At 43.0% G+C, this 16,604-nt stretch overlaps 2 protein-coding genes across 2 annotated transcripts; both read left to right on the top strand.

The window, feature by feature from the left end:
- The first annotated feature begins 415 nt into the window (after positions 1-415).
- Positions 416-6,897, top strand: LOC140551012 (GTPase IMAP family member 8-like). Its single transcript, XM_072674383.1, has 6 exons — positions 416-455; positions 1,358-1,402; positions 2,085-2,750; positions 3,745-3,879; positions 3,973-5,553; positions 6,752-6,897. Exons 1-6 carry the CDS (start codon positions 440-442, stop codon positions 6,895-6,897), a joined length of 2,589 nt encoding a protein of 862 aa, XP_072530484.1. The 5' UTR covers positions 416-439.
- Positions 6,898-8,809: 1,912 nt separating this feature from the next.
- On the top strand, positions 8,810-16,265 carry LOC140551011 (uncharacterized). Its single transcript, XM_072674382.1, has 12 exons — positions 8,810-8,861; positions 9,448-9,807; positions 10,481-10,837; positions 11,409-11,498; positions 11,887-12,052; positions 12,465-12,638; positions 12,781-12,954; positions 13,146-13,319; positions 13,776-13,946; positions 14,838-15,002; positions 15,084-15,130; positions 15,327-16,265. Exons 1-12 carry the CDS (start codon positions 8,810-8,812, stop codon positions 15,863-15,865), a joined length of 2,469 nt encoding a protein of 822 aa, XP_072530483.1. The 3' UTR covers positions 15,866-16,265.
- Positions 16,266-16,604: the final 339 nt, after the last annotated feature.

The following is a 16,604-nucleotide window of genomic DNA, read 5'->3' as shown; positions in this document are numbered from 1 at the left end:
TGTTGGCTTTTGGACAGAGAATTGAAGATTGGGGTGGGAATGAGGATTGGGGTAGGAATGGGGATTGGGGTGGGAATGAGGATTGGGGTAGGGATGGGGATTGGGGTAGGAATGGGGATTGTCAATGTAAGAAACTTGTTCTAGTTTCTGCAGCTGGACAAACCTTAAAACTACCACTTAAGCACACTCCTAAACTCCTAAATGTCTTTTTATGATATTATAAAATTGTGCCGTGGGGAAGTGCCCTTTGGTCCTTGCTGGAGTGAAGGGTGTGATCAAGTGTGATCTTTGAACAGCTGTAAAAGTATGAACTTTATTCAGGTACGGAAGTTCTGACAGAACAGAAACTGGGGATGAGTTCTGGATACCAATTTCCAAAACATCAAATGATTTAAGAGTCTGGGTGTTATCGGGATATTCTGGAAGAACCTTCAGTGAAATGGAGTCGGATGTTTGTAAGTATTCTACAGAGCTGTCTGGCTTCTGCTCAACACTGACATCTACACAGTTTGTCTTTTTGATTGGCAGTCACAGAGTTCTTGCGACAAACCCTCTCTTAATCATGTGCTAAACTGCACGAATTGCTGACACAGATGTGCACACACAGCTTGTCTAGTCCCTGTAGAGAAGAACTGCCAATAGAATAGGACTCTCTGGAGCAGATCAACATCATGACCCTATTGGCACCATGCTGCCTAATAATGCCAGGCGTGGGCTAGAGGGGTATGAAGCCCCCCAGCATTGAGGAGCTGTGGAGCAGTAGAAGAACTGTGTTCTCTGGAGTGATGGTGGTGGAGCTCCATCCAGTACTTTTGGGATGAGTTGGGTGTATGTGATCATCCAGCATCCTGATCTCAGTAACACTCTTGTTGCAGAACACAATCAAATCCTCACAGCAATGCTCCTCTAGAATCTAGTAGAAAGTCTTTTTTCTCTGGACAGTAGAGACAGTAACTACAACAAAAACAGAATCAACTCTTCTGTCCCAATACTTTCGTCCATTTAATGTATGACAACAAGACATAGGTGAAAACAACCAGTCTCAAGGAGGATCATATGAGGACAAAGGAAGAGTCATTGACAGGTCAGGAGTTCTCTCACACTGTGACTGCTAGCCATTCGGATCTGCGTACTAGTCAGTTCTGATCATATTCTTATTCAGAACATGGGCTACAGCAAAGCCAGGTATGGACATTTCTAGAGTTCTGATTGGAACACGATGAAACCTCTCATTGTTTTTATGTTTACTGGAATATTTCATAGGTCTGGGAGGGTTTAAAGAGAGCTAACTGAACATTGTGAAAGGACAATATTAGCAAATATTGACGGTGACATGCAGCTCACACTTTTCCCACAGGTCCATCACACCAGAGAAGGAGAAGCATAACTCCACCCCCAAATAGTAAGTTACTACAGTACTACAGCTAGACAGTAACTAACAGCATTCTGCAGTAGCGTGGACTATTACTGAATATGTAAATGAGGAGTAATTCATTGATTGAGTAGGCTGGTCAGTTACTTGGACAGTTAGTCTTACACACAAATGCACAGGTTAAGTACACCATGCTTACTGAGTTAACTAGTACAAAAATAAACATTTACACCAATCAGCCATAACATTAACACCACTTAGGAAATATGTGTTGGAGAAAGAAAAATTCTTTGACAAGATCCAGACTGTGATGTTCTAGATAACTGGGTCAGAACATCCCCAAAACATCAGGCAGGTCTTGTGGGGTGTTCCCTGTATGCAGTGGTCAGTACTTACCGTAAAGGTTCCAAGGAAGGACAACCGGTGTACTGGCGCCTAGGTGCCCAACACTCACTGATGCTCATGTAGGCCCCGCCCACCTCACAACCTACAGGACGTAAAGGATCTGCGGCTAACGTCTAGGTGCCAGATACCACAGAGCACCTCGAGTCAGAGCTGTTTTGACCACTTGAGGGGGATCTATATAGTATTAGACAGGTGGTTTTAATGTTATGGCTGATCAGTGTAAACAATCACTCCGCAGCACCAGAGCAGCTCAGAGGAAACAGAGCTGTAAATGGAAAAGCACTGACTCCAGTATTATGTGTTCCAGTGTGTGAGGAGCTGAGGGTGGTTCTGCTGGGGAAGAACGGCCTGAACAGCAGAGTGGGGAACTTCATCCTGGGCCGGGACGCTTTTTATACTGAAGCTCCGCCTCCTTCAGTGGAGCAGCACAGTGAGAGAGCTGGAGGAACGGTGGAGGGCAGATACATCACCCTCATCAACACACCTCACCTGTTTGACCCTCAGCTCTCACTGGATCAGATCACAGCACAGATTAAAAAGTGCATGACTCTGTGTTTTCCTGGACCTCATGTTCTGGTGCTGGTTCTACAGCCAGACGACTTCTCTGAGACAGACAGACACAGACTGGATCACATATTTTCTCTGTCTGAGGAGCCTCATAGACACACCCTGGTGGTGACAACACAGACACTGCAGCCAGGCATCAGTGTAGACCCATTTCAGGCAAACCTCATGAAGAAGGTCCTTGATGAGTGCAGCAGCAGGCATTTTCAGATAGACAGGGGGTGCAGTCGCACTGCTCTTATGGAGCTCATGCAAAGGATGGTTGAAGAGAATGGAGGGAATCACCTTGTCTGGGAAACATATGAAGCAGCTCCTCTTGCAAAAGACGAGCCAAAGTCTTACCAAGCAGAGCATGGAGGAGAAAAACCAAAGCAGGAGACTGTCCAGGGCTTTGGGACACGTTTTCCTGGTGAGCACTAATGTCTATTTTAAATGTCTCTCATATTTGACACACTGATGGCTTGCACTTCACACAGATTTGCACACCAGCTACTCAAGACTTGCTCCAGACTTGTTCTCTAGAGATCTGACTTGTAGACCAGTAACTCAGGAGTTGTTCCAGACCTAGAACTGAACAGAGACTTGGGACTTGACCAAAACTGGTACCCTGGAAACGTGCATTAGAAACGCACCCCAGATATGTAGGACCCAGATTTGTAGTCTAGATACTTGACTTGGAATCGCACACCCAGACTTGTACTCCAGAGACTCTCAAGTCAGAGATTCTGATTTCGCTATAGACTTAAGAGTTGGAATTGGACCCGCCTCAGAGACTTATTACTCATAGCTTGTGAGACTTGAGACACAACCCACCAGAAACCCATCAGAAACTTGGGATTCGACTTGGACTTGATGAAGCAGTGCTTGTCAGTGTATTACAGCAAGACAGTAACTAACTGCATTCTGCAGTAGCATGATCTTTTACTGAATATGTAAATGAGGAGTAATTCACTGATTGAGTAGGCTGGTCAGTTTTGAAGCCAAATTAAAAATTCAGAAAGACAGTCTAGAAAAGCTAAGACTGATTAATACTGTCTAATGCACACGTTAAGTACACCATGCTTACCGAGTTAAATAGTATAAAGAATAAACATTTACACCAATAAGCCATAACATTAATACCACTTGTTATAATGACACCTGTCAAGAGGTAGGAAATATTAGGATACTTGGGTTAAAAAAATTGGTTAACATAAAACCTGAGACACTTTGACAAGAACCGGACAATGATGTTCTAGACAACTGGGTCAGAACATCTCCAAAACATCAGGCAGGTCTTTTGGGGTGTTCCCTGTATGCAGTGGTCAGTACCTACCGTAAAGGATCAAAGGAAGAAGTGCTAAAAGTTTGTGTCACTATGGTAATGTCAGATTAATTACATTTGCATATTTTTCATCTTTTAGAGTCTAAGGTGTCTGCCTCCACTTCTAAGACCCTGACATCACAACTGACCCTGTTGCTGTGTGGGAGGAACAGAGAAGTAAAGGCCTTGTTATTAGACCTCTTGCTGGACAGAAAGACCATTAAATCTCAGCTTGGTCAGAGAGAGCTCAGTCCAGAGTCCAGCTCAGTGTGTGTGAGGAGGGAGGGAGAAGTATGTGGACACCTGATCACCCTGGTGGAGCTTCCAGCTCTCTACAACTCCCAGCTCTCAGAGAAGGAGGTGATAAAGGAGACTCATCACAGAGTTCCTGGAGTTCATGCTTTTCTCCTCATCGTTCCCACTGGGCCTCTTACCGATGAAGATAAAGGAGAACTGGAGAAGTTCCAGAGAACCTTTGGCTCGAGAATGAAGGATCACACCATTGTTATTTTTGTAACTGAGCACAGCACTGATAAAAGTGCAGCAGCTGCATGGTTAGAGCAAAACTCCCAAACCTTGCAGCTTCTCAGGAGGTGTGGAGGCAGATACAAACTCTTGGAGAAACTGGAAAACGGAAACCTCCAACCAGTGCCAGCTCTACTGGATGAATTAGTGAGCATGGTAACCAGCAACAGGCCTGCTGGACCTGCTGACTCAGAGGCTCTGAGAATAGTCCTGATTGGGAAAACGGGGAACGGGAAGAGCGCAACGGGAAACGCTATTTTAGGAAGACAAGCATTCAGGTCCAGCGCGAGCATGACTGGTGTGACCACAAAGTGTCAGAAGGGTTTCAGTAAAGTTCTGGGAAGGTCTGTCGCTGTTGTTGACACTCCAGGACTCTTTGACACCACTCTCACTAATGAAGAAGTTACGGAGGAAATTGCGAAGTGTATCTCACTGTTGGCGCCCGGACCCCACGCTTTCATCATAGTGCTGAGTGTTGGAAGGTTTACAAAGGAGGAGATGGACACGGTGGAGCTCATCAAGGACATTTTTGGGCCAGAGGCTGTTAGGTTCAGCATAGTTCTGTTCACCAGAGGTGATGAGCTGGGAGGTGAGACGATTGAGGCGTACGTCGAACGGAGCAACCACGCGGACGTGAACCAACTGATCACGGACTGTGGAGGTCGAGTTCAAATGTTTAATAACAAGGACAACAACAGCACCCAAGTGAGGGACCTTCTTAGAAAGATTGAAGACATGATTGAGTTCGACAGGAACAACTACTTCACTAATGAAGTGCTGGAGTTAGCAGAGAGGTCCATACAGCAGAGAAAAGAGGAGATTCTGAGACAGAGGGAGAAGGAAATAAAGACCAAATACAATAAAGAAGTGGAGAAGAAGGAGTTGCGTCTGAAGAGAGACAGACAGCGAGTAAAAGAGGAGCGACAGCAAAGGGAAAAGGGGAGAGAAGGACATCAACGGGAGTTTGATGAGACACAAAAAGCTCTGAGACCAGTACACAAGACAAAAGAAGTGGAGAGAGGTGGATGGAAATCTGGGACAGCACATTTTCTAGAAAAGAAAAGGGAGGAAGGAGAGAGAGAACCCCGAACCAGCCCGAGACCTGCTGCTGAAGAAGTGAGAACATCTAAAGGAAACCTGAAAAAAATCATAGAAATGTTTGAAAGAAACACAAAGCAGGACAGACATCCACAGCAGTCTGAGACCGAACACAGGAGAAAGGTAGAGAGAGACCCGAGGAGGAGAGAGAGCGAGGAGAGCACATTACAAACCACGAACGAGCTCGAGGGCGAAGGAGAGGAGAGAAAAGTCTGTGTGGAGGAGAAGGAGGAGGAGGAGAGAAAAGTCTGTGTGGAGGAGAAGGAGGAGGAGGAGAGAAAAGTCTGTGTGGAGGAGAAGGAGGAGGAGGAGAGAAAAGTCTGTGTGGAGGAGAAGGAGGAGGAAGAGAGAAAAGTCTGTGTGGAGGAGAAGGAGGAGGAGGAGAGAAAAGTGCTGGAGAAGCTGGAGCTGGAGAGAGAATGGCAGGAGGTGCTGAGGAGGAGAGCGAGAGAAGAAGAGCGATTGAGGAGAGAGAGAGAGGAGATGCAGAAGCATCTTGAGAAAAGCCTAAACGACCTGAAGAGCAAGTATGAGGCGGAGGCAAGAGAGCAGGCCGAGCTGTTCAGTGACGTGACAACTCTTCTGGAAAGCGAAGTATCAGAACTGGTGAAGAACCACAGAGAGAGGAGGACAGGATCACCAAGAGGTGGACGAGCTGGTGGTAGGAAAGGTCAGTGTGCTTTCCTCTGAAGGCCTCAGAGCAGAGAGCATGTAAACAGGAGACTTTCAGGACTGATAGGATTCTACTATTAACGACACGTTAACGTTTATCTAGACTTTAGACTTTGTTGTCATTCTTCATATTTTCTAAATTAAAAAAGTTACCTTCCACTCAAGGGTATCTCTTATTGTGTATACTGATGTCTATTCCTGGTGCTTCATTCACATACTGCCTGATACGCCTAACATACAGTAGATGGCGCTGATAATGCTTAATTAATATTTATTTCTTCTATCATTTATGGCAATTTATTTTTTGTTTTTTATTATTATTTATTAATTTTATTATTGTTTATTGATCACTTCCGATATATGGCAAGACAACATTTTATCACTCATTTAAAACTGTCATGGCAACAGTAATTATAATAAGTTGTTAAATAATACAATGTTTATTATCAATAATACATGAAATTACAGGAGCTGAATCAAACACAAAGGCAGATCAAATTCTGAATCCAGAACACTGCAGCCATTTTGGAGTCAACCCTGAATGGTTCTAAGTGATTGGAATGAGTTGAGTCGGTTCCAAGAGACGAGGCCACATAATTTGTTAAAAAAACATAAAGATACAGAGAAGAAGATCCAGCAAAATAAAGGTGCTATTTTTATAAGGGATCACATCATTCTCCAATCCAGCCAAACTGTAAAATAATTCAGGAGGGATGTTCTGTTGTGAAGCTACACCCCCCGTACTCCTCTACTACTGACTTACACAGGGTCCTGAGTAACATCCACCATCTGTGTGCTCTCAACTCAATCAGTGACGCTAGGAAATCAATGCGTGTTGGGATACAGTGCTCGTCAGAAGGGCTGGGGACCTCACAATTCCCAGGAGGGCACTATGAGTGTGGAAGAAGGAGAGAACCGTAGCCGTCAGTGGCCGATCACGCAAATGCTGACGTTATGAGGGACACAGGGAGAGATGGGGGCCACCTCCTGAAAGGGTGGAGAGGCTCTGAAGTGTTCTGAAGTGCTGAAGGGTTTTAGGCCTGCCATCGAGTTTCGGGTTCAGCTTTCCAGTCCTCAGTTTCTATCCGCTCTGTGGAGTGTGTGACACACTCTCAGTGACAGTGAGCTCAGCCACACCTGTATGTGGAATGTGTTCTGCTCAGTTTCTGAAGGAATGTAGACGAACATCACACACAAACAGGTGAAGCGAAACAGTTTACAGAATTCATTTGATCTGAAAAAAAAAACTCTTCCCCAACACACACACACACACAATCACACACACACACACACACACACAGAAGGTGATTTTGTGGCCAGACACACTGCTGATGTCATGTGAGTACAATGTTCTCCGGCTGGTTTTCTGTTTGTAAGGGAAGAGCAGAGGATCAGTCCGGAAAGAGAAGGGCTGAGTAATACAGGTGTGTGATGTGGGGTGATACAGTGCAATGGCGGACTGTCAGAGGACTGGAAGAGAGCTGTAGCTCTGGCTCTCCTGATTACAGCGAACCTGAACTTTTCTAAGTGAAGACTCTGAGGACGGAGACAGGGGAAACAGGTAAGACTGCACTGGAGGGGAATGGGGGTAGGACATAGGAGGAGAAGGTTTAGAGCTTTCTTCTTCTTCTCCTCTGGATTTAATGTTTACTTGATAGATCCTGATAAAGTGTGTTTGATTTAGAAACAGACATCCAGAACCAGGCTGAGGTCTTCAGGGTTGGGTCAGTGGGTGGATTGGTAAAGTAGGAGATATTTTGTAGCTCAGTGGGAAGAACTTTATCTCCATTTACCTTAAGATTGGAATCATGGCTTTTGTGCAACAACACAACAAACACAGGGTTTGTTCAGATGCAGAGGCTTTTAGATGAGAACACTGTGAACATTAAAGCAGACTACTGACAGCTACTGAACCCATAGAACTACAGGTGAAGCTACTGACCCTGCAGAACTACAGGTGAAGCTACTGACCCCATAGAACTACAGGTGAAGCTACTGAACCCATAGAACTACAGGTGAAGCTACTGAACCCATAGAACTACAGGTGAAGCTACTGACCCCATAGAACTACAGGTGAAGCTACTGAACCCATAGAACTACAGGTGAAGCTACTGAACCCATAGAACTACAGGTGAAGCTACTGACCCCATAGAACTACAGGTGAAGCTACTGAACCCATAGAACTACAGGTGAAGCTACTGAACCCATAGAACTACAGGTGAAGCTACTGACCCCATAGAACTACAGGTGAAGCTACTGAGCTATGATGTGATGCGATATGATATGATATGTTATTATATGGTGTGATATGATGTGATGTTATGATATTATGTGATGTTATGATATGATGTGATACAATATGATGGGATGTTATGATATGATTTGATATCATATGATGTGATGTTATGATATGATGTGATATAATATGATGTGATGTGATATAATATGATGTGATGTTATGATATGATGTGATGTTATGATATGATGTGATATGATGTGATATGATGTGATGTTATGATAAGATAAGATAAGATAAGATAAGATAAGATAAGATAAGATAAGATAAGATTTCTTTATTAGTCCCGCAGTGGGGAAATTCCCAGAGAGTAGGAGAGCTGTCGTCTTTAAACAGCAGAGAGCTCTTTGACGTGTTTGGAAGATTCTGACCAATCATATCATGATATAATATGATGTGATGTTATGATATGATGTGATATAATATGATATGATGTTATGATATGATGTGATATGATGTTATGATGTGATGTGATGTGATATGATATGATATGATATGTAATGATATGATATGATATGATGTGATGTGATATGATGTGATGTGATATGACAGGATTTTCACTTTTCTTTCAGGGATGGAGTTTCTCAGTTTGACGCTGCTGATTTTCTCCTGGTTTATCACAGCAGGTATGTTCTCTGGACAGTGCTGTGGGAGGGTATGCTTGATAAGGCCCTCCACCTCATTTCCTCATCCTCAAATGAGTAACACTCTGTTCATAATAACTAAAATAATTACTTTATACCCTACAGTAGTTTAACTGTTAAATAATGTATAATAATAATAAATGAATACTGGTGTTTTAAAATACTATTAGGGTTCAATCAGTTAAAAGGACATTCTTACACATATTTATAGATTATCTGTTGGTGTATTAAAATAAAGACAATACACAGATTTACAGCTAAAAGAAATGATGAACAATGAATCAACCAAACAGCTTCGTCTGCTGAAAATGAGATTGTGCTTATTGGAAAAATATATAATAATCATAAAAATATCATATTTCTGGTACTTTCTATAAATATGATCATAGACAAAATGGTCATAGATTTAATGGCCACAGACTAAATGGTCATATGTTGAATGGTCATAGACTGATTGGTCATAGACTGAATGGTCATACTGAACAGTTGCTATCTCTGGATACTTATGTCACGTTGGAGAGGAAGGTAAAGCCTGTCTGGTTGATAGGAGGTTGTGTTATCATTGCAGAGCACTCTAAGGTGGTCGGCTCAGCTGCTCCTCTGGTTGTTAAAGTTGGTGAAGATCTGGTTCTACCCTGTTCCATACAACCCAACGTCAGTGCTGTGGATCTGACCGTGGAATGGATCAGAACAGACCGGACTGATACCGACAGACTAGTGCATCTGTATGAAGGCCGTAAAGACAGGAACGAGAAGCAGGTTAAGTCTTACAGAGGGAGGACAGCCCTGTTTAAAGAAGAGCTGCAGAGAGGAAACGCCTCGCTGAAGCTCTCAGCTGTGCGGCCGTTTGATCAAGGGGGTTACCAGTGTTTAATTGAGGACAGATCAACACCCTTGTATGAAATCACTCTTCATGTGGTGGTTAAAGGTGAGAACCATCCATTTCAGTTATAATTAACTTCACTATGAACTAAATTGTTACAGAGAATTGGTCTATTACAAGCTTAATAAAGCAGCAGTGTTATTATACACTATGTGTTTATGAACATGTGTATAGAATAGATATAAAAAAGTAACATTTAAACCTACTACATGTCCAAATGTTTGTGGACACCCCTTTTCCCCTGCTTTCAGCTACTTTAGGTTGCATCCATTGTTAAGACAGATGTGCAAATGCACCCCAGCTTGTCTAGTTCCTGTAGAGAAGTACTGCCAATAGAATAGGACTCTCTGGAGAAGATCAACATGACCCTATTAGCCATATGCTGCCTAATGCCAGGCGTGGGCTAGAGGGTTATAAAGCCCCCCAGCATTTAGCTGTGGAGCAGTGGAAGAACTGCGTTCTCTGGGAAAAGTCAAGGAGTTGGGGATGAAGCAGGGTGGTGATCATGATCCAACATCCTGACCTCAGTAATGCTCTTTTTGCTAAATGCAATCAAATCCTCACAGCAATGCTCCTCCTCCAAAATCTAGTACAAACCTTCTTCTCTGGACAGTAGAGATTGTCCAGAAGAAGCAGTGAATAAGCAGATGTCCCAATACTTTTAGGACATTAGGACATAACTGTTTTGTATTTGAGATTTTTTTTCTTCTAAATCCAGGGAGTTTAAAGGTTGTTGGTCCAGCCGCTCCTCTGGTAGTTGAAGCTGGTGAAGATCTGGTCCTGCCCTGTTCTATCCAACCCAAAGTCAGTGTTGAGGACATGAAAGTAGAGTGGTCCAGGACGTATCTGACGGAAGCAAACACACTGGTGCATCTGTATGAAGATTATGAAGATAGGAATGGGCAGCAGATGGAGTCCTACAGAGGGAGGACAGCTCTGTTTACAGAAGAGCTGCAGAAAGGAAACACCTCACTGAGACTTTCAGCAGCCCGACCTTCTGATGAAGGAGCTTATAACTGTGTTGTTGAGCTGTCATCCTGGTATGACGACACAACTGTGCACATTCAAGTCAAAGGTAAGAATGTGAAGTTATCATTGTTAGTTATATAAGCAAAGGATTAGCAGTAGTGAATATAGTTGTATTTGTGTATAATTTAATAACCTTTGGTTAAAAATGCTGTACGCTTTAGAACCATGGCTCTAGATGAGTTCACAAGAAGACAAAGTTTTTGGAAACAACAGAAAGACGTATATAGAGAAAAAGAACATTATTTTACACGTAAAAAGCTTTGGAACCTTGTTAGGATACATGTCATCATGATTAGCATTTCCATCAGTACAGTAAATCAGAACAGTGTGGCACAACAGATAACACCACTGCCTGCCAGTGAGCTACTACACCACGTGGGAGACTGGGGTTTGATTCCCGGTCTGGGTGACTATCCTGCGCTACACCAATAAGAGTCCTTGGGCAAGACTCCTAACACTACATAGCCCCTCCTCTGTAATACGAGTAATCGCTCTGGATAAGAGCGTCAGCTAAATGCCATAAATGTCTTCAAGTTAACTTCAAGTTTGGGGTCAGTGGTTTGACCCAGTCAGGTCATAGGAATCTGCCGTAAACATTTGTCTGATTTTTGTTTCAGGAAAAGGTTTCCATGCCTGGAAGATTGTGATCATCTGCATTTCAGTTTCAGTTGTTATTTTAGCTGCATTTACAGTGTGGATCCTAAAAGGTACATTTTAATCATTTAGTCATTTCCAGAAACATCTTCCAATACTGTGCTTTTTTCCATTAAATTATAGATTTACATTGAAAAAACACAATACAGTACAGCTTATTTGTCACGACAGCAACAATATTGTACTATTGTGGTATTGACAAATTGCCCCCCCCCATTTCTTTATTTAAAAATCTTAATAAAAATATAAACTCACTGGAAACCTGTAAACATCTGAAACACATAAATATTGTTATAAACTAAAGCCGACTTCTTCCATAGAGGTAACACCCTGACACCATTTACTTTGGGGAGCATTCAGATCAATCATTTGGTCAGAAGGTTACAGTGACTGGACGACAGCAGCATCTGAAGATCTTCCACTGATTCTCTCTGATTCCAGAAAGATTCTCCAGAAAGGAACTCTCACCTGCACAGTGCTCAGCCATCGCCTACCTGCAGCTCCAATCAGAGACCCCAAGGAAAGAAATGGACCTGAAGAAATACAACACATCAGAAGAGGGTTACAGGAGACTCCTCCCTGCCGTCACAAACTACAGCAAGGCTCGGTGAGTGTTCACTGAATATTAATGAATCTATGTTAAAACAGAGGAATGCATTACACATGCATGCCACACACACTGTAAAGACAGGCCAAAAGAGTGTGTGCTATCCCATTCACGGAGCTGAACATTTTTCTTAGCCTGCATGCCTCTGGTGATCCAGAATACGACTCCTACCCAAAGTTCAAATACACTCAAGTACATTGATGAAGCAGTCAAAGATCCACTGTGCCGCTGGTCCCCAAATGATCCCTGGTTCGAGTCTGACCTTCAATAAGCCAACTGGTATTTTATATAATATATATAATATAGTGTCTTTTTGCTCCACTTTTTAAGCACAGCAGAGCATAGTTAGCTGGATATCATGTTATATATGTTTGCATGTTTTGTACTGGCAGCGTTTGCTCTTCATTTTTAGGTTTGCTGGCTGCAATCTCTCTGAACAGTCCATCACAACTTTGAGCACAGCTTTACAGTCAGAAAACTCTTCCCTGAAAGAAATGGACCTCAGCCTCAACGACCTCCAGGATTCAGGATTAGAGAAGTTCTCTGATGGACTGAAGAGGCCACACTGCAAACTGCAGACACTGAAGTGAGTATTCATGTTTATGCTATGTCTAATTATTTATAATAACAATATTAGATTATAGAATATATCTGTTACACCTAACTCAATTAAAACGTCTGCATTTGTGGATTTTGTGAGATCTGTTGCTGTTTATCTCCGTTTATAGACTGACTTTGTGTAAACTTGGTAATCAGTCCTGTGAGACTCTGAGATCAGCCCTGCAGTCAGAACACTCCTCTCTGAGAGAGCTGGACCTCTGTAAAAATGACCTGCAGGATTCAGGAGTGGAGCTTCTCTGTGCTGGCCTGAGGAGCTCCCACTGTAAACTGGAGACGCTCAGGTGAGAGTTCTGTGTGGTGTATTCAGTGACACACTGTGCAGTGCAATGTAATGTTGTAATAACCAGCATAAATATGTTGTATTTTATATATATAGTTTTTTACAGTGGAGGATTTAAAAGGCTGAGAGCTGCTGAGCTTTCTGTGGGATTTGATTAAACAGTATTCTGTGTTTCTCCTCTCTGTTCTGCAGATTAGCCGCCTGTAACCTCACTGTGAAGTCTTGTGGATTTCTCACATCAGCTCTACAATCAGAAAACTCCCCTCTGAAAGAACTGGACCTCACTCACAATGACCTGCAGGATTCAGGAGTGGAGAAGCTCTCTGAAGGACTGAAGAGTCCTCACTGTAAACTGGAGACACTCAGGTAAATCTTCTGTGAATTCATTCATTCATTTGAAGCTGTGAAGGTCCTGAAAAGCAATTTGACAAAGACCAGCACTTCTGGACTTCCAGAAAAAATGATTCTGTAGCTTTGTTTAGTAGATAAACTCTATATCTTCAGAAGGACACAGATAGGTGATGACCACTAGATGCTTATTGGAGAACCTAAACCCTAAATCTAACCAAAAACCTATCCCCAGCCTTACTGATACCAACCCTAACCCTAATCCTAACCCTGAACATAATCCTAATTCTAATCCTGAACGTAATCCTAGTCCTAATCCTAACCATGTGGTGTGACCTTTTCTATAACCATCAAGTCCCCAAGATCATACTCTGTAGTTGTGTTGATTTAAGCATGATAGAAATGAACGGTATGTCTTCCAGTAAGAGCTGTAGGTGAACTGTAGGGTCTGATGGGTTTCCTCTCTCTTTGCAGACTCGCTCTGTGTAATTTTGGGGAAAAGTCATGTGAAAGTCTGGGCTCAGTTTTAAAGCTGGAAAACTCTCTGAGAAAGCTGGACCTCAGTATCAATGACCTACGGGATTCAGGAGTTGAAAAGCTCTCTGAGGGACTGAAGAGCTCACACTGTAGACTGGAGACGCTCAGGTAAATCTTCTGTGAATTCATTCCTGAAAGGAAAATGTTCATCTTTTAAATTCAGTGATTCTGTAATTTTAAGTTCAGTTTCTTACACTTTTCCTTCCATACTTTTTATAGCAGACTCCCAAAACCTCACTAGACATTAAAGAGACTTCATTGTTTCTTTGTAGACTGTGTGACTAGTGTAGACTGTATGACTAGTGTAGACTGTGTGACTAGTATAGACTGTGTGACTAGAGTACACTGTATGACTAGTGTAGACTGTGTGACTAGAGTAGACTGTATGACGAGTGTAGACTGTGTGACTAGTGTAGTCTGTATGACTAGTGTAGACTGTGTGACTAGTGTAGACTGTGTGACTAGTATAGACTGTATGACTAGTGTAGACTGTGTGACTTGTGTAGACTGTATGACTAGTATAGACTGTATGACTAGTGTAGACTGTGTGACCTGTGTAGACTGTATGACTAGTGTAGACTGTATGACTAGTGTAGTCTGTATGACTAGTGTAGACTGTGTGACTAGTATAGACTGTATGACTAGTGTAGACTGTGTGACTTGTGTAGACTGTATGACTAGTATAGACTGTATGACTAGTGTAGACTGTGTGACTTGTGTTGACTGTATGACTAGTATAGACTGTATGACTAGTGTAGACTGTGTGACTTGTGTAGACTGTATGACTAGTGTAGACTGTATGACTAGTGTAGACTGTATGACTTCAGTATAACACTCTTGTATGACATCCACATACACCAAAATACATACTGCTTGACCATCACATACCATATGTCATGCAGGATCTGAACACAAGTAGCTGTAGCTATAGATGATATGACACATGATAAGTAGTTTGCTAATTCATCATCAGTCTCTCTGATTTCCCTCATTCTGCAGATTATCTGGTTGCTTAGTGACAGAGGAGGGCTGTTCCTCTCTGGCTTCAGCTCTGAAATCAAATCTTTCCCACCTGAAAGAACTGGATCTGAGCTGTAATGACCCAGGAGAGTGTGGAGAGAAGCTGCTCACTGACACACTGCAGAGCTCACACTGCACCCTCAGGTGAGGAGACACAGAGAGAACGGTCAGAGAACACTGACCACTTTCACAGTTCGAAAGACCATCAATGTGTTTTTCTTTCAGGGTGGGAAACACAGGGAGGATGTGGATTAAACCAAGTCTGAGGAAATGTAAGGTCACACACACACACACACACACACACACACACACACACACAGTCACAATTTTTTGTATGTTTATAAATGAGTATTTTAATGTGTTTGTTTGTGTAGATCTGTGTTGATGTTGTGTTTAGACAGTAGTTTACTGTGTGTGTGTGTGTGTGTGTGTGTGTATTAATTGTGTGTTTACTGTGTGTGTGTTTAGATGTGTGTGATGTCACACTGGACCCAAACACAGCAAACCCGTTCCTGTCTCTGAGCGAGGGGAACAGGAAGGTGAAGACCACAGAAGAGGTTCAGCCATACCCAGACCATCCAGACAGATTTGAGTACTATGGTCAGGTTCTGAGCGCGGACAGTTTAACTGGACGCTGCTACTGGGAGGCTGAGTGGAGCGGTAGGGCTGCTGTAGCCATGTCTTACAGATCCATCAGGAGAAAAGGAGGTGGTGAGGACGGCAGGCTTGGGTTCAATAAACAGTCATGGAGGCTGGAGTGCACCAGTAACAGCTACGCTGTCAGACACAATAATAAGAGAACCCCCCTGCCCCCCCACCTCCCCCAGAGTAAGAGAGTAGGGGTGTATCTGGACAGTCCGGCTGGAACGCTGTCCTTCTACAGCATCTCCCCTGATACACACACACTAACACACCTACACACATTCCACTCCACATTCACTGAACCGCTCTACGCTGGGTTTAACCTCAACCCTGACTCCTCATGCTGTGTGTGTGTTGTAGAGTAAGGGTGTATATGCATGTAGACCATGTCCATCTGGGAGGTTGGGTGTGCATGGCTGGAGCAGAGGTGGAGTTTGGACAGTTCAAAGTCCTGCTGGAACCAGCTAAATCCTTTTGGACCATTCGAAAGAAATCTGGCAATTTGTCATTGTACAGAAGCAGGGACTCACACATCCCCTCCATCCATCACCTGCCTGTGCCAACCTATTCTCGCTTCTATTGGTTGACGAGCCTCCACGTCAGGACCCGTTGTAGCTAAAGTTGATATGGTTTGAGCTTTTTCAAAGTTACAGAGCCAGGCAACCACCTACCCACTGAAATACATTGGGGGTCTGCATTTCTGACGCATTGTCAGCCTCTAGTGTGTAGGCCCCCCAATCTCTCTCTCTCACTCACTCTCTCACTCACTCACTCACTCTCTCACTCACTCACTCACTCACTCACTCTCTCACTCACTTTCTGTTTGGCAGTGATGTAGAATAAGTGTGTTGTTTGTAATAAACTCCATATTAAAAAATCATGCTTGACTTTTGTTTGTTTATGTTTGGTTAATATGTAATGAGGAGATATTAGGAGATGTTTATATGTAATATGATATGATTGCAGTGGCTGCGTTCCAGTTGCATACTGTTAATACCATATGGTAAATGCTACATACTTACCCTAATTGTGTCATAGCGAGCTTGTAAGTTTAGTACATTAAATAATGACATACTACATTAAAAACATTAACATACTAACTCC

This window comes from Salminus brasiliensis, chromosome 3 (assembly GCF_030463535.1).
Source record: "Salminus brasiliensis chromosome 3, fSalBra1.hap2, whole genome shotgun sequence".
Classification (NCBI taxonomy): domain Eukaryota; kingdom Metazoa; phylum Chordata; class Actinopteri; order Characiformes; family Bryconidae; genus Salminus; species Salminus brasiliensis.
The sequence above is the reverse complement of the archived record's forward strand: the minus strand, read 5'-3'. Positions and strand labels throughout refer to the sequence as shown.